Genomic DNA, 24,275 nt, shown 5'->3' on the forward strand with positions numbered 1-24,275 from the left:
GGCATATACTTGAAAACAGTAGCATTTGGTGGGATTTTGTTAACTACCTTGATTGCATTTCTAATTCTAAATATGAATATGAACATTTAAGCCCAAGTGTCTTTTGCATCACCAATTTAAACTACTTCAGGTGTCTCCCTGAACACGGGTTGGAACAGACATATCTAGAGGTTTCCATTGCTTATAGATGTAAACAAAAGGGGTAGGTACCCTCAGTGACTCATTCACAATATCTGGGTTAGATATCTGTACTTCCAGAGCCTGGGAAGATTTACCCTAATGGAGCTACTTGAATTTACATTTACAATATATAACACTATTCATATTCAAAGATCGCTATAATAAAATGCACAAAACTCAGATTCAGATTTTTCCCAAAATTTAATTGTAAAAACACTGGCAAATACAGAATTTGAAATACTTGATTTTGAACATTTATAACTACTACCCACGTGTCAAGTAGAAAAAGTGTACTTACTGCTATTTGATAATTGATTATTACATCATGTAGTCCAAGTTTATCAAAGTTTTTCCAGGATTGTTTGATAGTGTCCCAAACTCTGACATGTGCCTATCATAGCGAACAGTTGAAATGATGGAATGAAGGTATTTATGAGAACATCATCTGTCTTTCTCTTAGCTTTTATAGATTTAAAATTAAATGTATATATGTGCCTGTTTACGTGTGCTTAAATACTGTTCACATGCTGTTCACAAAAGAACATCAGATTTCTTCTCGATATGTTTGACCAGTGACATGTATGTATGTCTGTCTGTGGTTTTTTGGATTTTTTAAAGACCTTTCTTTTCCCAACTCTGTGTGGAGAGCAGCTGAATTTGCTTTGTGCTGTTGAGGTTTGCAGAACACCACAAGGAAATTGGCATTGGTGATTTCTTTTCTGCCTTTTTTTTTCCATTCCAAAAAAGAAAAAGTTGTTGTGCTGAACCTAGAATAGTTTTGCTGGTTGTTACACTGCTGTGGCTTCTTGCTAAAACTGGGTTTTCAGCCTGTAATATATTACTAGGTGATTGAGAGAGAAGGAGGTTCACAGTTTTGAGGCAAGTAACCAGATCTCTCGTCTTCTGAATTCTGTTCTGATTGTAATGCATGACAATACTTTCACTGAAATTTAGTCTCAAGTGTAAAAGCCTGGGGGAACATGCAGATATACATACAGTATCATGGCATTGTCTAAATCTGGTAAAAGTATTTTTGTTCACTTTTATGATATTTAAATGGCTCTGCTTTTAAATAGTTATAATTACTTGGTGAAAATGAGGTCATAACTGACAAGGTCCAACCACCTGCTAAATTAAACTGAGATATGTATATATATTATTATTCCTTTGTAGTATTTAGACTACTAGGAAAAAAACCCTCTTTGTTTTGCCATGTCCTTACAGATTTATTCTTGTAGATAAAATGTTAAAAATTTGAATGAGCATTCTGAAGGTTCAAGAGTAGCTATTGAATTGCTTCCATTAGTCACTTTATAGCACAGAAAAAAACAAACAACGGTCCTGCTATTTCCTAGTAGAAGTCTATTTCAATTGTAATTTGTGTTTATTTTTGTCTGTCTCTCAAAAATGCACATGTATGTGTTTAATTAAAAGAAAGCATGGTGGGGTTTTTTTAATGGTTGCATTCGAATTCCTTCTAATTACAAGGTAAATAGATTTGATCTGTACCATTTACCGGTTCTCCCTTAAATCTAGTGATGTTATAAAAGAAAATTAACTTCTCTCCCTAGAAGGCTCCCAGTTAATCATCTGTGGATGCTGGTCAGGAGGGAAGGGAACAGAGAGGAGGGAATTTCTCTTCAACTCAACAGTTGAACAGCTTACACTCTGGAACACGAGATTTGATTATCTTAGCATGTGTTACTACAAATGTTATTAACAGTCATAAAATTATCCAGCTCTTTTAAAAACAAGTGACAGACCAAGCTTTGGACTCTTTCTGACCTCTGGTGAATTCTACAGCCGTATTATACAGAGTGTAAAGTAGTAACTCCTTTTGTTTGCTTTTCATTTACCAGCTGTTAATTTAATTGATTGTCCCTTTGTTTTTCAAGGACTAATGACTTCTCATCAGTCTGAGATGGAACTTCACAGATCGTGTGATTTTTTTTTTTTTTTTTTTAATCTTTACCTTTTAGTTGATGTGTAATTTTACTGCAGGCTGCTGTATGATTTTGCTGCTGAAACAAAGAGTTAGTCAGAAAGGTCTCAGATACTGCCATGCATCATGCCTTTGTGCATGAATAAAAAGTTGGAAACCGCATGAAAGCAGTAGTTGGGTTACCACACAACTGGATATGCTTAAGTCTGAACGCTTCATAACTCTAACTACTGGGGAGTTGCAAACTTATAAATAACCTTGCAATTGGTTAAAATCATATTAAAACCATATGAACAAAGACATAAAGCATTTGGTTAAGGGGGCTCAGTAAGTGCAGTAATCCTGTTGAAAGTAATCTAACCAGGGCAGATCCATAGCTTAGGAGTCCCTGCAAGCATGGCAATAGTTATGGGGATGGCAATATTTCATGTGTAGGAGGGCATAATATCCTAGGTGGAAAGATTTGCTATCTATTCTTTTTTTTCTGCTTTTAAAAACTATTTTTGAATTGAAACGCTTACTATTAAAAGCAAACTTCAATGCACTGAAGTCTATATGCACTTAGGATCTGCTGAATGCTCCTGATAATCAGAAAATTAATTTAAATTATTCTTATTTGTGTTTCGAAATCAAGATGGCTACTGTTCACACTAAGTAAGTAGAAGCTCTAGGAATTCTGATCCTTAAGATCAGGCTTCCAAAATAATTAGCTAAAGAGAGTGTTTACAAGTAGGCTATTTGCATTGGCATTTACTTATCTGATGAGTTTGGGTTTTTTGCCGCTAGCCCTCCGGTTTCAAATTTTTTTGTAGACATTTTAAATTTTGATGAAATTGCAATTCTCAATTTTGACTCCAGAACCTGGGTCTTAAAAGAAGAAAGCGACAATCACTATGCAGTTTTGTTGCTGAACGACTTTGGAGTATTTTCTGCTTGCGATGGTCTTGCACATGTCACATTGTCACGTGGAAGCCAGCTGAGGCTTGCCAGTCAGGCAAAGAAATTTTAGTGTTAGTTCCCTGTTATCTGCTTTTAACCTTTTACTTTTCAGTTATGCTTTAAGATGGAAGAGTATATTTAAAAGGGGACCTAGTGGCTTCTCTCTCCCCACATCTTTTCAAGCAAGCTGTTTGCTTTGAGGCACTGCAATGTAACACAAATCTGTAGTCTGTGGCAGGGATGCTAGTCCATGCTGTATGTTCAGCATACAAAGATAGTACTGGAACAGTTTATGAACATAGGGGCCCTCCAAAACTGGAAGCAGCAGTATGTCAGGGTTAAAATTCACTAAACTACCCCTCTTTGATTCCTGAGATCATTGAATTCAGGTATTTCACTTACATAAAAAACTAAGGGAAGGTTGTGTCAACATCATAGGTGTCTGCATATCCTTCATTCTTAAAACCTGTAAATCAGTGGTTGGAAAAGATACACCTTGTATCTTGTAATATCTTAAAATATCAGCATTCCTACAATAAGTATGCCTGCTTTGCTAATTTAATTTCTCTGGTTTCTTGGAACAACTCCCGCTGCTATGACATTGAAAACAAGACCTAGACATTCACCATAGTTCTGCAAAGCCAAAGGCCTTGCTTTTAATTGTAGCAATAATGCCACTATTGTGTTTATCTACTTTGCCATCCAAAGAATTCCAGCAGTTGCATGCCTGCACACCAGTAGGATGATTGACATTGTTGTAATAAGGTTAATGTTTAAACTTCCCACCCGTAATAACTAAAATATCCAGAGATAAGGCTGAAAGTCAATTTGTAATTATCCCTGCTGTGCCAAGACATTGCAAAAGATTCTAAGTGGAGGGTAATTTAACTTTTCAGTCCTAGCTGTTAAAAAGTAGTAACAAGGTGAAAAGCTTGGGACTTTTGTATCTTGACTTTCCAGAGGGCAGAAAAATGGAGTTTTGGTTCCTCCTTATTCAAACTGGGAATAATTTTCTCTGTGTTCTACTGAAAATATCCTTTTTATATTTTGAATATGTTAAGTTGTTTGCCTGTTGTTTACTGTCCATGGTACATGAAGGGAATAGATCAGAGTTAGCAAATAAGCTACTGGAACATTTAGTATGGAATAATTCAATTGAAATACATTTCATACATAAGGCAACATGTGATAATTATTTGAAGTCATTCTAACTAAAGCACTGTCCTCAGAAGAAATAATATCCCTTCAGTCGTATGTTCTGTGGCTTCTGTGAATGACCCATATTAATTTGATTTTTCTAGAAACTGGCTCTTTAAATTAATGTTGGTAACTGCTTCCATGCTAGGCTATTGAAATAAAGGTATTACATCATTGTCCAAACACGCCTACTTAAATAAAAGTATTTGTTTGCAAAAAAATGTATATATTTTAAATCTTTTACACAACGATCAGCATGCATGCCATTTTCCATTTCAGACTAAGCATACATTTCAGATGTGGAAAAAGCAAGCATGTTGAAATAATTTGAGGCATGGGTATAGTCAGATCAGTCTTGGTAATCCAGAAGGGAGGGGTGCCCAGTGTATTATTACATTTCATATATTATTTTTCAAGAGATGGATGCAATCAGTCATCTTCTCGCATATGGTTTGAAAAAAAATTGTCTTGCTGGCAAGTAAACTGTTATTTAAGTACACAATCCACGGTACTACAGAAACAGTTTTGCCAAACTTGTCCAAGTATTCTCACATCCTTAAAGATGGTATAAATATCATTTATGGCAAGCCGTTTACTTCAGACTATATGGAATGCCTTCCTGCTCCCCTGATCTAAGTGTCCCAGTTTGCATTATGGCCTTTATTGCTTCTGTTTGATGGAGTGATCAGTAAAAATTTAATGACACTATAAAATAATAAAAATGTCATTAATTTACCACGGATCCTGGATGCAGTGGTTGTAAAGTTACATTAATAAACAGAATATTTTTTACAACAAAAAGCATTGTTACGTGGGAGCGTATAAATAACACACATAAATTTAAGGGCAATTTTACTGTTAGCACACACATTATTATGGAATAGCCAATAAGTGTATAAAACATAGTATATAAAATTTTATGAAAATATACTGTGCGCATCAAAAATTCAGCTTTTATCTAAGTGCAGAGAAAAAGCCATTATTGTGTGCTTACTGTTTCATTGCTGTTCTTTCACAAGATCACAATTTTATATTTGTTTCTAGTCATTTGAAGTTTGCAGCCTTTACAGAGGTAGGGGCTACAGATTCCTTTTGCTTTACTCCTTGCTTCACTGAATCATTCTTTTACCTTCCACACGTGAAGAAAGAATTGATACTTTCTGGCAGAACGTGACGGAAAAGTTGCTAATTTAATGCAAAGCTAAAAATAATGCCAAAGGGGTTGAAAGGCTTGCTTGGCGACGCTGGAAATAAGGGATAACTATCTAGCAGTCTATCTGTCATCACTGGGGCCGCTCCATCACTGACTGTGATAATATGTGAATATGATGGATGCCACAGCCTTGTGGCTCATAACATTTAACATTCATCAGCTCTCACTAACGGGGGCTTTATAATTTAAATATCTTTATTTAATATGCAACATCTACCTCATACATCATAATTTCAAAGCACTTAGAGAACCAACAGTCCTGCAAGACAGTTGAGCAGACTTTAATTTTTTCAATAACTTTTACGTTTTCTGCATGTTTGTGACTGACAACGCATAAATAAGTGCCTAATCATATCACAGAATGGAAAATTAAGATTTGGCTGCTCAGAAGGTTCTTTTTTCTCTTCTTTTTCTCATTTTAAAGGAAGGATTATTTTTACTGAATGTTCAACATATAAAGAAGCACAAAGGATCTGATTTGTGTTGGGAAGTGCTTTCGGTTTACTAATGCCAACTCCAGCTGACTATGTTGGTCGAGTCATGAGGAAGGGTTGTCAGTGTCATGTCTTAGACCTTTTTTTCTGAGTTTGAAATGGGAAAACTTAATGTAACTATACAGTATAAGCTCCACAGCCAGCACAAAAAAGCCCAAACCAACAACAACAACAGCAACAAAAGAATCTGTTCAAAATAGGGGTCCAAAATGCTTTCTCACATGAAAGAAAACACCTGCGCTGTCCATAGCAGCATACTTTATTGCAAACTCACCAAAATTTTCTACTAATGTCAGTTAGGGAGGCAGCAATCTATCCAGTAGCTGATGCATATGTGTGCAGATGTAATGCATGTGTAGGTAGCATATTTGTTAGCGCAGCTACGTATAACTGTGTAGTTTTAATGAAGGTATGTCTGTTTTTTCATATAGGAGCATGAAGTAGAGAATCAATCTTCCTCTTAATAATTCTAGGCAAATGCATACTTTTAAGGGATTTTTAGTGCTAGTACCTATTCTTTCTAGGATGAATTCAAGACAGGAGCAAAGACAAATCCCACTAAAAAGGATTTGAGCTGGGTGAGAGAAGTTTCCTCTCTAATAATAAATTTCATGTGAATTTGTTCTATTTCATGGAAATGTAAAGGCATCTACTAGATAAAAACATTATTAGTATTGAGGAAGAGTTTTCTATTTTTTTTAGTTCTTTGAATTTTTATAAATTCAATGCAAATGAATTTTCTATCACTATGATGATAATTTTCAGTAGAAAACCAAGCAAACGAATTACTTTAAAAGGCATTTCAGAGACTTAAATATAACTAGCTTTGTTAAAGCTTTTTATGAATTAGAAGGAGGGGTTATGAGTACATCTCCTTTGTTTGACAAGAGCAGGTATTTTTATGGCATAAGTGCTTTCATTTTACTGTTTCTGAACCTTATCATGTAATTTTCCCTTTTCTCCTTCCATGTCAAAATATTGATATTCTTTCAGAAACTTTCTTTCTTCTTTTTTTTTTTTTTTTTTTTTTTTTTTTTTTTTTTTTTTTTTTTTTTTTTTTTTTTTTTTTTTTTTTTTTTTTTTTTTTTGTGTAACTGAATATTTTCTGGTAAAATCAAAGAGAATGAATGACTAGAAAGATATTCCAAGTGTGCATATTGATATGTAGCAAGGTCTGTTGATTTTTATAGCAGAAAGGTATTTCTCCTTCAAGAATACTGCAGGTGTTGTATTAACATCCTTAAGAAAAAGCTTTTAGTGCAAATATTTTGGAAGAGAAAATAAATGTGCCAAAAGCTGTTTTCTTAGCACTGATCTTTGTTTTTATCTCAACTGCAAATCAGCCCTTTGCAGTGGAACACAGAATCCTTGACAAACTTATTTTTTATTCTCTCTATCAGTAAAACCTATTCCATCGTGATGATTCAGGTGTATTGTTACATTGCAAAACATCTTTCAGTAAAATATTGGGCCTCTAGTATTGCAATGCCTTTCTGCAGTCACATTTCATTTGTAACCCTTTCTTTTCTCATGATTTCCTTCGTATACGAAAGCTCCTTCATCATCCGTGGATTTTATGGAAGAAAATAAGCAAAGAAGTTAGCAAATATAAAATGCAGAGTTATTTTTTTTGACAACTGGAAGATTCTGAGGAACTTTTAGAAATGCAGTTAGTACCTGAAATGCCTCAGCTGCATGTTGTGGCAAATCCAGTGTCAGATTGTGCTTTCTTTTCCTCTGCATATTAAACACAAAAATTTAAAAAAATCCATGGTTGAAGGAATCAAAAGCGTGAGGAATCAAAACAATTCCTCACTTGTCCTGGTGAGGTTTCATTGCTAAAACATAATGATAATAGAAAAATAATCACATTGGAAAGGAGTAGTTGGAGGTGGAGCAAACGAGGAGTCAAGACCCTCAAATATGTTTTGTCCTTAAAAACATTTCCAAATTTCTAGCCATCTTTTAGGAGAGAAACTCACAATGTTTTCTTATGTCTAGTAAGCATAGCACAGAACTAGGTCATTGAACAATAGTCTGAACAGCAATCAGCACTCTACTTCTGCATAATGCATTAAGTATAACATGGAGAAACTGTTCATAGAGCTGAAAGCTGGTATTTCATGTCTCTAAATTCAAGCTGACATGACATTTAATATTGTTTCATAGTAATGAACAACAAGGTTTCGTTCATTCACAAGTACAACATAATGCCAAGTTTAGTCTGAAGAGGTAACAACAAGGCAAGAGGGAAAACACGCTATGTTCCTCCAAATGAGAATGCTAAATTAATGATAACCATTGAACACTTTGCTACTGATACACAGTACTACAGAGACTACTACTGAGAGACAATATTACACTGTCTTTTGTAGTACCCTTGTGCAGTAGTTGACTGAGGAACTGGCTTAACAAATAAAATACCTTTCAGTTTCCACTTTCTAGTTCCAGGTTTCCTGTGGAGGTCTCCAGCTCTCAAAAGCTTTCTGTTTTTCTAGGAGTGGGCAGTCCTTTTTCTTTTTTTTTTTTTTTTTGTCTTCTTAAGTTCCCTTTTCACTGAGGTACAATTTAAATTTCTATACAAAATAATATCAGTTCTGTCCTCTAATATTCCTTGTTTCAAATATATGGCTTTGAAAACCTCTGCATAAAATTCAGACTTGTATTTTCACAGAGGTATGAATGCAAACTCAAATTTCATAGTGAGGAAAAAGTGCTTTTTTCATTAAAATAACAGTGCATTTTAACACAAACTCTTCTTTCCACTTCTGAATTTTCATGTTTCCCAAATGTTGATTGTCTTTTTCAGTTTAAGTTACAAAATAAGTGAAAAGGCAAAGTGAGCAGCATCAATCAGCACTGTGTGCTGCCAAGAGTGTTTTGTATTTGCATGTACAATCGTTTATGCATTATGGCAGTGCAGATCAAAATAATCTCAAAGTTTCTGTATATGTTTCACATTTAAAGCTGATTTTCATAAATGCAAACATTCAGAATCTGTAAAAAAAAATTGTCCCTGAGCTAAAATTCTAATTAGATGCATTCATTATTTGTTCGGATTTAAAAAATAAGGCATGTATCAATGCATACACATATGCACAGGCATATAATGAGAACTATCCTATATGGAGCATTAAGATTCCTTCTGTTCTTTTCCAGGAGAGAACAAGATTTGAAAATTTAGGCCCACAGTTAACAGGGAAACCCAGTGAAGATGGAAAAATTGGCCCTGGTGTCATCGATCTTACAAGGCCAGAAGATGCAGAAGGTGAGTTGCAATTTTGACCATGGGTTATTGAACACTGCATCACAGAATGATATGGCTGAAACACTGCCAGTGTCATAAGTACTGCCTATCTTACATCCTAGGGTAACACTTGATTGATTTCTGTCTGAATTTGTGAGATGTTGGTAAGTCCATAATGAAGGGTGGAGACATGAAAAGGATTATATAGCCCTTTTAGCACTTCTGCAACACAACTGTTTCTCCCCCAAGCAGCTACCCATTTTAAACTATTAATAACATTTTAGGAAATATTGAGAAAATTATCTCAGGAAATATATATATATACATACATATATATATATATATGTATGTATGTATATGTATATTTTCACCAGTGCTTAGGATTTAGCAGCTTTGAAGAAGGTTAGAACATTTTAAGAAATCTACCCACCAGTACACTCACTGCCTATTCATGATAAAGCAAGTAAAATCTACTCTTAGGAAGCTGTAAAATGATAATGGAAAAATATTTCACATTTTCTTTATGAAAAGGTCTTTTTCATGATATCAACCTTTAGTGTGCTCATTTCAGTCAGGGTTCTCTATATATCTACATATTCTATATGTGTTAAGCCACAGGTGGAAATCAGTGTTTACCAAGACTGAGTTGAGTCTCCAGCAGGATTACTGTGCACGTTCTGGAAGTGGATGTCATTTTACCCTATCATACATTAGAAGAGAACATGTAGACATAAAGGAACCCTAAATAGTCATGTAGTAAAATTAATGGACTATTGAGGTAGAATATTATGCAGGATTTTGCCTCCTCAATTTACTTCTGTTTGAGAGTAATTTCGCTCTTTTTTAAACTGGGCAAATTCTAGTTATGGCTTGGAAAGGTTAAAACACCTCTGATCTTTTCCATTAAAATCCAAATGTCTGAAAAATCCAAAGTCTCATTTTTTTCTTGGATCAAAAGAATAGGACCAGTAAACTTTAGGAAGCTGTTACTTATGAGTTTCATTTTTTCATCTTTTATTGAATGTGATTAGCCACTGTTGTATTGTCTGAAAACAGAAAAGTAATGAACAGAATGTAGATGAAAACTTTCAGACAGGTGTTTTGCAATGATTCTGGTTTTCTAGAAAAAAGGAATTGGGAGATACATGGACTTCAAAAATACTTTTTGACTAATCAGTTATTTATAAACTGCTTTATAAAGGAATTTCCATCCAGCAGCAATATCTCATACTTCAACGTGTTAAAGAATATTTTTTTGTCAGTTTGGGTGAAAAGTTGCAATGGAATACTTACAGATACGCAGTTACTGGTTTAGATGACATCAGGTCTCTGATGACGCTCTTGTTTTAGCTCATTTCCTTCAGTTCATCCATTCTCTTTCTACTGTCCTTAATTTAGTATCTTGATACACCTCGGGGTAGTGACAGCCCCCCCTTGTTACTGGATAGTGAAGAGCAAAGCTTTGACATATGTAACCCAAGCTACAGTGATGTGTGCCAGGTTAAGGACAGTGTACATGTCTTTCTAGAGCTAGTGGGGCATTTTGGGCATGGTGCGTTGCCACATTAGAAATCTGAGTTCATGAATGGATTCAGATTTCCAAAATTTGTTTAGCAGCCAAGAGATATCTCTGGAAAAGAGGTGCTGGATAGATACCTCTGCTGATTTGAAAAAAAACATTGGCAGGAGATCAAAACTGAGCTGCTTATTTGTCCTTCTAGTTGCAGACAAGGTGAATTTAGATATCAGGCAGATGCAAGAAAAAGACTTTCAAAATATCACCCAAGTTTTGCCCCTTATCTTTGGCAGGCTGGCTAAGAAATGACACTTCTAGCTTGACTTCATTTAGAGTGGAAGGTAGCAATCACAGCATCCAGGATGTGAGGCTTCTAGTATTTTTTCAGTAGCTACTGGCTCAACCACTTCCCTGGGCAGTCTGTTCAAATGATTGACAACTCTTTCAGTGAAGAACTATTTCCTTATATCCAATCTAAACCTCCCCTGGCACAACTTCAGGCCATTTCCTCTCATCCTATTGCTTGTTCCTTGTGAAAAAATACTGACCCCCACCTGGATACAACCTCCTTTCAAGTAGTTGTAGAAAGAGACAAGGTCTTCCCTCTGCCTCCTTTTCTTCAGGGTAAACACACCCAGCTCCCTCAGTCGTTCCTCATCAGACTTGTGCTCTAGATCCTTTGCCATCTTTGTTTCTCTTTTTTTACCTCCTCTAAAAGTACTTGGTTGCATTTTATTGTGTTGCCACAGTCATGTCAGCTGAATGTCAAAGATTCCTAATAGGCACAGTCATATTCTTTGAAGACTCAGTGTGTTTCACACCTTCCTTTCTGTTTTGTCATTGTTACTTTAAATCTTTTTTTTTTTTAATTTTTTTTAGGTATCACTTGAATGCAGGTTGATGTAGACATCTTTAGATAATATTTCTATGGGGTTTGTATGCTTTTACACAAATAATGCAGTCGAATAGAGAATAAAGATTTCCGAAGTGACATATTGATGGTCAACTTTTGCTGCCCTTTCTTTTCTCATCAGAAGTAGATCCAGATCTCTGGGGCCCAAGTGCAGTTGTGACAGAGTGGGTGTATGGCTGTTAGATCTACCAGGTGGCTCTACTCTCATCACTAGAATTTTAGAACTTCAGAATTATGGAAGTCACTACATTTAGAGAAAATATTAATAATTTGTAGAGGGTCCTTTTAAAGTGGTGGTGGGTGAGGGGAGTAGGGATGGGGCAATGGTGTAGCAGATTTTTTCCTGAGCTAAGGGCTCCAAATTTAGTCCCACTGCTGGTCATAAACTGGGGGGAAACGCAGTTTGGGCTGCATTCTGATCCGCCCACTGACCTAGACCAAAGGGGCTGTGGAAGTGCAATTCCACTCCTCCATTTGTACCTGCACATCTGCATTTCCATAGGAAAATGCCCAACAGGCATTTGAGATCTGGGAAGTCCTCCTGATTCTCATTGTTTTGATACAGCCTTTAAGGTTCAAGTAATTTGTTATGAGACATATCAGCAGACTTCTGTTCTATGGAATGCTTTTGTAATAGGTTCTAGCAATGATTTCTCTATGTACCTTACATCTTTTCTATAACATATGGCAGAGATCTGAGTTTGACAGGATCAGAGTCACGTTTTCCTGTAATTTTAGGAGTGCTTGAGGTACTGGCTCATTGATCAGAACATGAAGCTACATTTATTTTTTTTCTTGATTAATGAATTATAAGATAAATCTTGAAATTCCTCAAACTTAGCAATTAGACAAATGTGAAACACTGTAGAATATTTTTTCTTAACTTGTTGCCCCTACCCAGTGTGTGAAAACTTTTTTAAGGTTAATTAAAAGTAAGAGTTAATTAATGGTAACTAGATGTACTTCCAGAGATGATCTGGTGTGTGAAGTCTTCTTCAAAGTTTGTGTTACTCATAATGGGCTAACAGTCATCTGAATGGAGGCCTGAAAATCATTAGCAAGAGTTTTATATTAAATGTGACATAAACCAACATTTCTATTACTTCCTTAGCCACCAGCAGGACTGAGCTAACTATATTAAAAATCATGCTCAAACTGTATTCAAAACATTGCCACTGACTGTGACACCATTGAAGAATAATCCACAGCTGTTTGACTTATTTCATTACCTGAAGTCCCAATTGTCAGTTGAAATATATGATACATTTTTAGCTAGCAAAATTCAAAACTATGATTTAATAGCCTCATAAACATTCCATGACTGATATCCAAAATTATAAGCAACAGACAATTATAGAACTAAACAAGAATGTCTGGTTTTTTTCCCCAAATGTTATCATTTTAAAGGAAACATCAGTCTTACTGTAGGTGGCTTCATGATTTTGAACATTTGAGATTGTCAGTACTGAAATACAGCTACCTGGCATGGACACACCAAGACAGCTTTGAATCCAGCTATATCTAAAACCTCTCTTGAACATGACTGACGTACATTAACTGAACATAGTGTATAGAGTGTAGTCAGGAGCCATAGGTAAGCCCTGTTTAAATTTCAGGTCAGGGAACCTATATAATACTAAGCATTTGATTCTCAGTTACTGAGAATATTGCATGATGTGAATATGCTTTTTTTGGTTCAAGTTCTAAAAAAGACTTTACTTTCACCAGTGCTCACTTTTGGGTGATAGTGCTGTTTCTTTTGAACTGTACAGTGTACTTGATGTTTATGGATCCTGTGCTTGTATCATGTGCTCTATGTTTATGGATCCTTCTGGTTTTGGGAATGTGGTCAAATGTCTTGGAAATTTGTAGGAAGTGTGTTAAGGTTTTGTTCTCTAGTAGATAGAAATATGCAGAGTAGACATAACCTTCCTTTTGAAAATTACATGTTTTACCTTAGCTCAGGTTGCAGTGTGGTTTCCTTCAGCAGTAGTATTCAGGGATTCAAATTCCATCAAGACCTGATCTTCTTCCTGTCAAAGAATTGGATCTGTTGAAATGTAATTTTCTTGATTGACTCCTAGGTCCAAGGCAAAAACATCTGAATGTTATTGTTTTGCCACTACCTCACTGTCTTATTTTGAAATAACTTCTCTCTGCCCTGCTTTCCTAAGTGAAAAAGAATATCCGTTGTAAAGCTAAAATAATTTTTATAAAACATATTGAAATAGATGAAAATGCGTTTTCAGTACTTCATATTTAGTTCTATGTTCATTCATGTCAGTACATTAGAATCAGTGGCTTGTGAGTTAAATATTTGGCCTCACAATTTGCCATTTGGGACAAAAAAAGAGTTCTGAGTTCTGTTTTGACTCATTCACATTTTTCATATGGTAGATTTCTCGATTCTTTAAACCTTGTGTTTAGTACTTGCTGCTTCTTTCTTTGATATTACTCTACCAGTGTGTTAAGCATGGACCATAGTTCTGAGGATAGGTACAGGCCTGCTAGTTCAGATAGAAACAATTTTTAATAATATGGTGGGATCTATCTGCTTTATCTGTATCTATGTATTAATTTGTTCTTGTATTAGACTAATGAGACTTTTCAAAGTCTCCTAGAGGATAATCTTTGCTATGAAACCTAGTTGTCAAGTCAGTCATTAGAGTCCTAAGCATGGGACTGGCACCACCCCATTCTCCTTAAATGCCCTCCATAGTGCCTGTGTCCTCTCTTTACCTGCTTGCTGTCTCTTACTCCAGTTTGTAAATTCCTTGGATTAAAGATTGTGGTTTTCTATATACCAAGTCACTGTTTGAGACTACATTACTTTAAGCCTCATCGGTTTGTTCCTGGTGTCTTTGAACAATGCTCCAAGTAGGCTGACTGGAAGCCAGTTGCAAGCTGGATAACCACTGGTAATTGACTCATTCCAGTAGTAAGCCCTAGCTTGAACTTATTAATTCTAGTTCAGATATGCATAGTTTTTGGTTTGAATCTGATTTTGGACCTGAACCCAGGCTTGGAGTAGCACAAACTCACCTTGTCTTTTAGAAGAATATATTTCAATTCATCAGAAAGCTTAAAAAATCAGTTCTACAGCTTGTCACATGATGGATTTGTTGACCAACATATAAAGTCAATGAATAGCTCAATATTTGCAGCAGTTAACACAGTCTGTCTTTCTGACACCAGAGCAGACATCATGACAAGTGCCTGGGTTTTGAAAATCTATTAGGTAAGAAATAGATCAGCACTTAATTAAAGGAGCACCTCTACCACATGCTCAAAGCCTCAACAATCTTCTGTACACCCTTGCCTATAGGAAAGGGTGAGAGTTCCTTCTTTACTTTGAAAAAGGTTGACTTTGAGCAGCCAAAGAAGCAGGCAAAAGGGAACCACATATTTGCAGGCAGATCAATCTTGGCAGGCTGCCAACATGCTCCAAACCTGTGAGGTAACTTGTTTAACACCTTCCTCTGCAGAGGTGTAAACAGCAGGTAGTACATGCATGATAAAGCATCACCTACTTTTGTGACAGAGTTTCATAAATACTGAAGGAAAGAATGCCTCTCCACTCCAGTATTTGTCGCACATAAATATTTGTAATAGTTGCTATGGCAGTTGAGAGAGGAAAGATGAAAATCAGAAAACTGTGAAAGCCGTCTGAAAACAAAGAAATGTTTCTAGAGAGAATGCAGTAAGCTCAAGTACTGCAATTTTTACTCATCTGAATTCTTGTTATAGGTCTTTGATTACAAAAGTAAAATCCCTTAATTGTATCTTTATTATTTAAATATAAAATAACTTATTATCTTAGTCAATTAGACCAGTTGCTAAAAGGTGGCCTTCATTAATTGCATTTGCCATTTTTAATATCCATGAATCTGATTGTGCCTGATACTTGAGTGATATGCTTAAATTTTTCAGAATAATTCATAGCAGATCAGGAATCTGGGAAAAAGTACTTAGGCCCAGTATTTCAATTGTGTTGGATGAGATTCAGCCTTGGAGTAACTCGACACCTGCAGATGGGATAGGAATAAGATGTCTTTAGGAACCACCCCATCACTTTTCTTATGGCAACCACCTCATGCATCTCATTGTTGCCAGCGTCTCCACAACATTTTAGAGGGGGATCTGAATAATCTGAGCTGGGAGTGTGTGGAGTGATCTTTTCATGACATTGAAACCTCTTCCTCTCAAGACACTAATATTTAGCATATAGTAGGCTTCTCACATTCAGAATAACAAATCTGGATGTCCTCCACAACTGTTAACTTTTGATTTTCAAATGTCTCAGATATCTTTTTCCTACTGCTAAATATGAGGCTTTCTCATTTGGCAGTTCTAAGCTACAGTAATTGATTCTTAGAGAATAATACGTCTATTTAAAAAAAACCTCTAGTTAGAATTTCTGATGTTGTACAATCAACCACACTTACAATGCCCTGAGTTTTACATAGGAGTGCCTATTAGCACAGTTATGGCTAAGGCCTTTTCCCAGTTTCCATTATATAGTAAAACACTATTTTCAGGAATTTAAAAGGCAGCTGTAAAAAGCAACCATGGGCTGCAGTTTTACACAGAAAATCTTCGACCATGAGAAAATTGTCACAAATGCTGAAAGCGTCAGTCAGTTTGCGTAGCTATTTTTGGGTGGACTGAGTGAAAAATTAAATATTCAGTGGTTTAAAACATTTTTTCACACGCATGTACAGCCACCAGGTGTAAAACACCTCATGGCCCTGATTCTTAGCTCTGCACATTTCTTGATATTGCTCCAATATTGCAAAAGAAGCTTGAAGCTCTGTAAAATAGCATAAAATTTCCTGGCACAACTGAATTTTCAGCTGACAGAGAAGGACACCATTATATCATACTGCATGAAGGAGGAAAGAATCTCGCCCTTCTTCCTTACCTCCATGAGCACAGGGAGTGGAGCAGAAATATGAATGCATTGAGAGAACACCATATATTCTGGCTAAGCCTGAGCAATTGATACAGATTCAAACAAGTCCTCTTTGTACAGCTGTCTATTTTTCTAAGTCTGTACTCTGTACGACTTTTTCCTTCAAGAATATCTCAGCAATAGAAAAGTGTTTAAGAGCATCTGTCTTTCTTCCATGTAGGTGTGCCAAGCGTCGAAGTGTCTAGTGCAGAAGTTGGTAGCAAGGGGAAAATAGTTTCTTAATTTGTCCTTTCACAGAATCAGTGGTCCAAAGTTTGTGTGGGGTGAGCATTACAGTATCTTCACAGATTCTGAAAATAATAAATGATTATGTTTTCAATTTGGACAGGGGTAGCTTCACTGGACTTAAAAAAAGAATGATTTGCAAATTTTCATGAAAGACTCCATTACATGGCAAATCCTCCATTTTTTATCCAAACCAGGTTAATGTGGTAACACACTGGGACATACCATTGCTGTGTTTGTAAAAATATTTTCCTGATTTCACTCACAAATCCCAAATGCACAGGTATACCATATTTTAAAGTATTAGTCTGGAGAGTTTTTCTTAATATTTATTAATACTTGTTAATTTACAGCTCCTGTTATCATGCTGCTTTTGCTTCTCTCCCTTCATGATATATTATTGACTAATTATATTATCAGTTATTGTAATAGCAGCACCCCATGTGAACGGCAAGGAAAAATGGCATATATGTATCCTAGCCCTAGGTCCTTGCCATCTAATTACTGATGTGATAAGACAAGTGAGAACAGCAAACATTGGATGGAAGGAATTAGTTATATTGATACAAAGAATGATGTTGCATCATTCAGAAAGTGACAAATTATTGAAGATTGAATCTACGAAGTGAGTCACTAAAGCAGTGACTACAACATGTTGAAATCTTTTGCAAAGTATTCTGCATTTCATTAATATCAGGTAATCTGAGGGAGGCGTTTCTGTAAAGCTCTCTCCCATTGTTAAGTGTAGTTCCCTTTTACAAACCACATGGTATTTAAGCTTCTAAAATTCATTGTGTTGCTAAAAAACATGTGAGCAAGCAAAGAACAGTGTTCAGTCACACCCTGAACAACGCATCCATCAAATATGAAATCAGACTGCCTTCTTTCTCTGTGCTGAATTCCTGTCTGTCATTTCTCCATCTTAAAAAAAAAACAACAAAGCATTGACTGAAATATGAATGGATAATGTCCTATGGCCCTTGTTCAGGCAGGATTTCTTTCAACAAAAAACTGTTAGGGATAACTAAAGACTAAAGAATCGATTCCTGTGTTTCAAATCAGTATCTAGATGTTCTGAATGTTCTAGGTGACACTCATGTCATGAGAAATTTGAAATTATGTGAATAACAGCTCTACTGGCAGTCAAGTTGTTACTTTTATGGAAACATTTTTATGTTAAATAGATTCATGCATCCCTCTTTTTATTATTTAGACTTTGAATATGATTAGTATAATAACAATAATTTCTTAGCTGTTAGAACAGCAGTTTTTCTGAAAAATAAAATAAAATAAATAGATCTTGTCAGATACCTAACAATGACTATTACAATTATTTCTCTTGGGCTTGGCTGTTTTGTCCGTAGTTTCCTTTCTGTGGGCCTCTATTTTCCTCAATTGAGTATGAAATAAAATATCAAAGGGAAACAACCGTACTATTTGTGGGAATGTTGATTGGCAATCCTTCGCTTCTGGCATGATAACTTAGGCTGAGTAACTTTCAACTTAAATATGTTTCACATTTCTTTTCTATCAATAATATCTATGTCAGAATGGGGTTGTTAGCATTTAATTAATTATCTGTGAAGGGTCTTGAAGTCTACAAGTGCCACATGATTGAAAAATCTGATGACACTTAAACACCTCCCCAAATTTATGGAAGAAACTGTTTCTTCATCCCAATTTCTATATAGATGTTTCATGGGTCTTCACAGAGTAACTTCTTATACTCTTATGTTAGAGCACATGTGTGACTGTGTCAGCCACAAAGAGCTTAAGTCAGGCCTTAAGCACTAATTAATTCAGTTAATATTCCATGTTATTTAAAGCATTATTGTATTGTTTTAGCTGCATTCCGTGCCAAATTTCCATGAGGGTTAGTTTTGCCATAAAATGTGGTCAAGAAATCTAAACTGTTTGTTTAAGCCATCAAGCAAGTAGCTGCATTTAGCAGTTTTAATTTATTTAAGTAATACAGATTTGGGAATGGCTGGCTGTGGAGCATGGATGTGCTAGTAGCTTATTTAGAAGTATTGTTTCAGTATTTAATATGGCCCAACTAACAATTCAGCTTTAAACGCTGCTGAGTGAACTGCTACCACTGGTGGAGCTCAGAACAGTTGCTTTGATTTCCCACTCAGAAGATATTTCACTATTAATTTTAGCTTTAGATTTTCAAAGGGGGAAAGATATATATGCAGGTTATGAGGATGGCTGTGAAAAACAGTGCTATGTTTTAATTGAGATTAAGAATTTTGCTTGCATATGTAAAACAAATGTACTAAAAAAAGTAAACTCGCTGCCACCAAAACTGAAAACAAGGCACTTTGGAAAATATATGCTGATATATAACTGGCTAGAATTTCCTTCATTTTGCAAAGCCACGAGCCACATGCATCAGCTCACCACAAAGTCATTAGGTCTTTTTAAACTCAGATGAAAAACATTAACAAATACCACAAAAGGCTTTAGTATGGCCCCTTTGTTCATTCACATATGGCAGTTTATAACTCCTGCACCACTTGGGTAGTGTGTTTGTTTAAGCTGCCTCCATCAGGCCAGCCCTGAAAGAACAAAAGACATCTTGAGCGATCCTAAGCAGGAAATGGGCTAATCTAAACATGGCTTGTGACACTATAAGTAGAATAGAAAGGGGAGGGATTGATTAGTCATTAATGTCCAATTGACTCCATATGGATGTTGCAATAATAAGGCCTTTTTCAGTGCAGTAGCGGAGTTATTGAATTAGAGGTTTATGTTTCCTCAGAGCTGACCTTAGGGAATTCCCATTTGGTTCTTCTTGTTGATGTTTTAAAGAGAATGGAGTCTCTTAACAGGAAAAATAGAAGTCTTATCATAACCAAGTGGTTGTAGCTAACTTGTGCTACAGTATATTCCCACCCTTTGGTATTTACTTAGCACATTTCAGAACCCTTGCAGGTGAAAATTTTAGTGGCCGTTTAAATATTCTAGTATTTCATGAATTGCTCGTGGCTTTCTCAGTTTTTCTCCCCTTTCATTCACTGACATGCAGCCTGTGAGAAATGTTCGGTGCTCAAATTCAGCTGAATAATATTTGTTTAGCATGTAGAATAAAAGGAATTTGACATTTGTGTTACCGTGTGACCACAGGCACCCCTGTCCCAAACCTAGTCATGTTTCCAGGTGGGTATTTTGCCAGTGATAACAAGACATCACTGACAATAGTTCATGGGGTGCCCATTTATATTGCCTGTCTTGTTAATAATAAAGAATGAGAAAGTCTGAATGTGGTTGGGGATGAAGTAGTAAGAGGCAGGCAAGGGGCAAAACAGATAAATGTTACACTGTAACTGCTACGTCTGATTACAGTGAAGCATTATTAGTAGTCATTTTTGCAACTTTCTCTAAATTGAACATTGAACTTTTAAATATTGCTGTATTTTTCCCAAAGGCTGCATCTGTCTGTTCTCAGGTTAAGAACAGGACAGGGGACTGCCAAGTTGGTTTTTCATGCTCCCTCTTTTTATGGCATTTCCATGTTTATGAGTAACCCATCTCTTGCAATAAAAGAGTGGTTCCTGTTTGCATGTTTATTGGGTTCTAGTCTCTGCAATGCAAGCTGCTAGCAGTGCTAGTTGTATTACCACAGACAGGGCCAGATATTTTGGAGGTCGCATCAGTATTTTCCAAAGTAGACAAATATGTCACTTCAGCTTAATGAATAACTGATGATAGGAGCTTTACTACTAACCAGTCATTTTTACACTAGGAACCTAGAAAGATTGTCTTTATTTCTGTGTATCCTATCTTGGTATGTGTCCATGGGAGATGATCTGCAGTATGCTCTGTAGATAGGCAGATTCATTATCTGGGTGGGAGTCAAAAGAAATGTATCACTTCAAACATGAATCAATGGCCATAGAGTGAAGAGTAATTAAGGGATAACAGAGTGACTGATAAAAATCTCTTTTTGCTGTCACTTCTCTTTTTTCCTCATCTTTTTTTCTCACTCTTTTTTTCCCTCCATTCTATCACGTTTATTATTGTTTCTGTTCTGGTAAAATGCAAAAGCCCAGTCTGAGGTTTTGTTGTAGATGATGTTTAAAATGGAAAGTAAAACCACGTCTTGTTAAAGACAGTAGGATTAACCCTAATTTGGCCAGGATTTCAGGAAATATGCTAAGAGATAGGCGTTTTAGGCACAGTCCTAAGATTCTTTTCATTATTAAATGTTAAAAAGTCAGATAAAGGCAGGAATAAATAAATAAGCAATGTAACATTGTATGTTTCTTAACATTTACTTTATATGAAAATATTTATCTTTGCTGTTGATGATTAGATTCTTTTATGTTTCTAATGTTATCTGATTAGAGAGCAGTCTCTTTAGGAACAAAAATATTTTTTCAAATTATTTTCACAAAGCTGTAACATTTTTAGATTTATTCTTCGATGTTCTCAATATTGCCCCTAAAGAGTAGTCTGGAATTCAGCTTTCACAAGGGGGTTGCCTGCCATATATCCACAAAAAAGTGATCATTCTCCTTTAATCTGCCTTTAGTTGTAAATCATTAAAGTCATGACAAGTTGAGCAAATGCAAAGGATGTAGGAAGTGAGGCACTGCACATGATCAGAAGCTAAAAGTGTCACTTTGAGAACAGCCCCTGTCTTTAGGCCAAAGTATAGACTTTGCCAATTAAGCCACTAGGGCAGCCAACCTGTACTGCTTTTGCAATAATTATAAATTCTGACCAAGCTCTTAATTCTGGAAATCCCTCCCCCTGTGATTGTACTATGAACAGTAACTAGCAGATAGAGCAATAGAGAGACAATTATCATCTTCCTCCTCTCATCTCACCCTTCTCTGGTAGTACTTTTCCATTTTATCTGTTATTTTTTGTTTATTATTTATTAGACTTTCCTGAAAATATTTTCAGAAAGACACCTACTTCTTTGCAGTCATATATATATATTTACTTTTAAAATTTCAGGGGTCTCTTTCAGCCTCTGTCAGTAATAAATATAATTATCACAACAGGGAAAACCCCCACACTTTGTTAAATATGTTGAAATTGTTTATACAGGGCACAATACTGTCAAAATATCTGATTGACAGGATGAAGTACCTGAGAACAACCAGTTTGAAAGCTTGTTCTTACATGTTTCAGCTTGTAAGACCTCACTGAGTGTATGTGTATTTGTATCATTAGCACCTGATTTCTAAGCTAAAAAGGTACTGAGACTTTCTGGCTCCCCTACATGAATTATTTTATTGTAATGTTTTATATATGCTGAATATAATTCTGTAGTTTTGAGACTGTTAGAAACTGGATTGGAGATTATATTACTTTAGTTATTTGCAGAAATTATTTTGCAAATGCTTTTGTGATGGCCTATAGGTCAACTGCTAAATATTCCCCCAGTGATCAAGCAGAAAGAACATCAGCTCTTTGGCTGCGTTTTTCAAGTTCTTCAAGTATGGACTTAAAGCAGATGCAGCCAGAGTTTCTTGACCTTCTGGGGATGGTTGTAATTTATCACTCTAATTATGAATTGTTTTCTAACATAACCTTTCTCTGAAAACAAGTAATTTATGGTGGTTTTTTTTTTCTTCCCCCCCCCATGTTTTTGTTCATTTGTTTTCATTCTATCTAAATTATATCTGGATTAAAAAGCCACCCATAATCTTTATCCCAGTAAAACTACTCTTTACCTGCATTAGGACTTAAAAGTCAGGCCAAAATTGTGTTAGAAAGGGCTAAAGACAAACTCCTATTAGCCATGATGAATAAGGACCTTGGGGAAAGTAAAAGATGGAAAAACATCATATGGATTCAAATATGTCTTCTTTCCTTTGCTGTGAGCAGAGTAGTTGAATAACAAATGACAACTTTTGCATGACTAATAATTTATATTTTTTGTAACCAACTTCCTAATTGCCCACATAATAGTAACACATTTTTATAGTATTATATTAAAAGATAGGACAACCGTTACATGATATATTTGGCATTTCTCAAATTATATAACTCATATTGTATCAATAAATATTTCAGTGTTGACTTACTATGTTTGTAACTTACTTAAGTTTCACAGTATATATCCATCCTCTCTCAAGAGAAAGATGGTATCTTTGATATGCTTGTGATCCAAGCCTTCTGACAGCAACTCATGAACCACTCATACCCTTAAATTGGTCCTACCTGCAGGTTGCTCAGCAAAACTTCTCCTTTTTCCAATAGAAAGCTGCAGTCCCAATAAAGGACTGCAGCCTCCTGTAAATGCAGAACACCTGTAGCATGGTACTTAGAATAGTATTAAAATAGTTTTGCATCTCACATTTGCCACAAACATGTCTTCTTTTATGTGCATGCAGGTAGTTACACAAATTGCCAAATTGGTGTCAGTTGTAAAGTAATGGCATCAGAGGCATCATAAATTACCAGGGTGATCCTCAGGAGAAGACACTGCTGTATGAGAATGAGTTTTTTGCTCTCAGGGTAATGTATGTCTTCATCTGGCCCAGTAGTCAGCATATTGCCCTGTGTTAATGGATATAGTCAGCTTGAAACTACACTACATTTCACTGCACAATAAACATGGCTGTCAACACCATATAAAACAAAATCAATTTATCCTGTATGGTCAGTGCGTTTTAAATGAAATTAATGTACTGTGGACCTGGTGGCAAACAGGTAGTGTATTAGTTATGCATCCTCTAATTTCGGACCTTTTTTCATGTAGATACATTGCCTATATAGAATTTTTAAAAAGGTATACATACGTATATAATGTTTTTACTCTGAATTAAAAAATTAACTTTTGCACAACTAGAAACCTGTGAGTCAGTCACCAGAATCATCAAAACTGCAGTGTTTTACTTAGTGTAAAGAATTAATCTTGTATTATTTAGCAGATAAATTCCTGTTGGGAGCTGTAATATTGTACAAAAAAAGGAGGCCTATTGCTGTCCTAATTTCTTGTAAAGTATCTTGCTTTTTCAAAGTATTGGATTATATGAACAGTTTGATGAGGTCTAAGACTAAATATGTCACACTCTCATCGTAAACACTTTTCACCTTTTTTTATAGCTAAGGTATAACTCTAAAAACATATGTTATCATCACAATTGCACAAGTTTTTTTCCCATAAAAGCATGCCTTGGTTATCTGTTTCTTCTGTATTAAGTGGTTCTATACTTCACATTCAGCTCTGTGAACTCTAAACCCCCATGAAGCTTTGCTGTTTGTGGTCAAGAAACAGCTCTGGATGCATTCAAAAAACCAGTTAAGATTGGCACGTACAAGTTGAATTGATGGCAGATAAAGACACATAAAAGCACAGCAGACTTGGAACTGGAGTTCTTGCCTCCCACTCTGGAAGCTCCAGGATGCTGCACATGTACCTGTTGTTGGAGGCAGAGAGTTTTATTACATATATGTGATCGAATGCTCCAAGGC

At 35.7% G+C, this 24,275-nt stretch overlaps 1 protein-coding gene across 2 annotated transcripts in view; it reads left to right on the top strand.

Moving 5' to 3' along the window:
• SOX6 (SRY-box transcription factor 6) overlaps positions 1–24,275 on the top strand; it is a 239,648-nt gene that overhangs the window by 203,812 nt on the left and 11,561 nt on the right. For both annotated transcript variants that reach the window (XM_027737189.2, XM_027737190.2), the window contains exon 12: positions 9,125–9,233. In XM_027737189.2, the coding sequence (XP_027592990.1) occupies positions 9,125–9,233 (109 nt within the window). The remainder of the gene's footprint in view (positions 1–9,124; positions 9,234–24,275) is intronic.

This window comes from Pipra filicauda, unplaced genomic scaffold (assembly GCF_003945595.2).
Source record: "Pipra filicauda isolate LSUMZ 115617 unplaced genomic scaffold, ASM394559v2 scaffold26_size5592650_pilon, whole genome shotgun sequence".
NCBI classification, from domain to species: Eukaryota; Metazoa; Chordata; class Aves; order Passeriformes; family Pipridae; genus Pipra; species Pipra filicauda.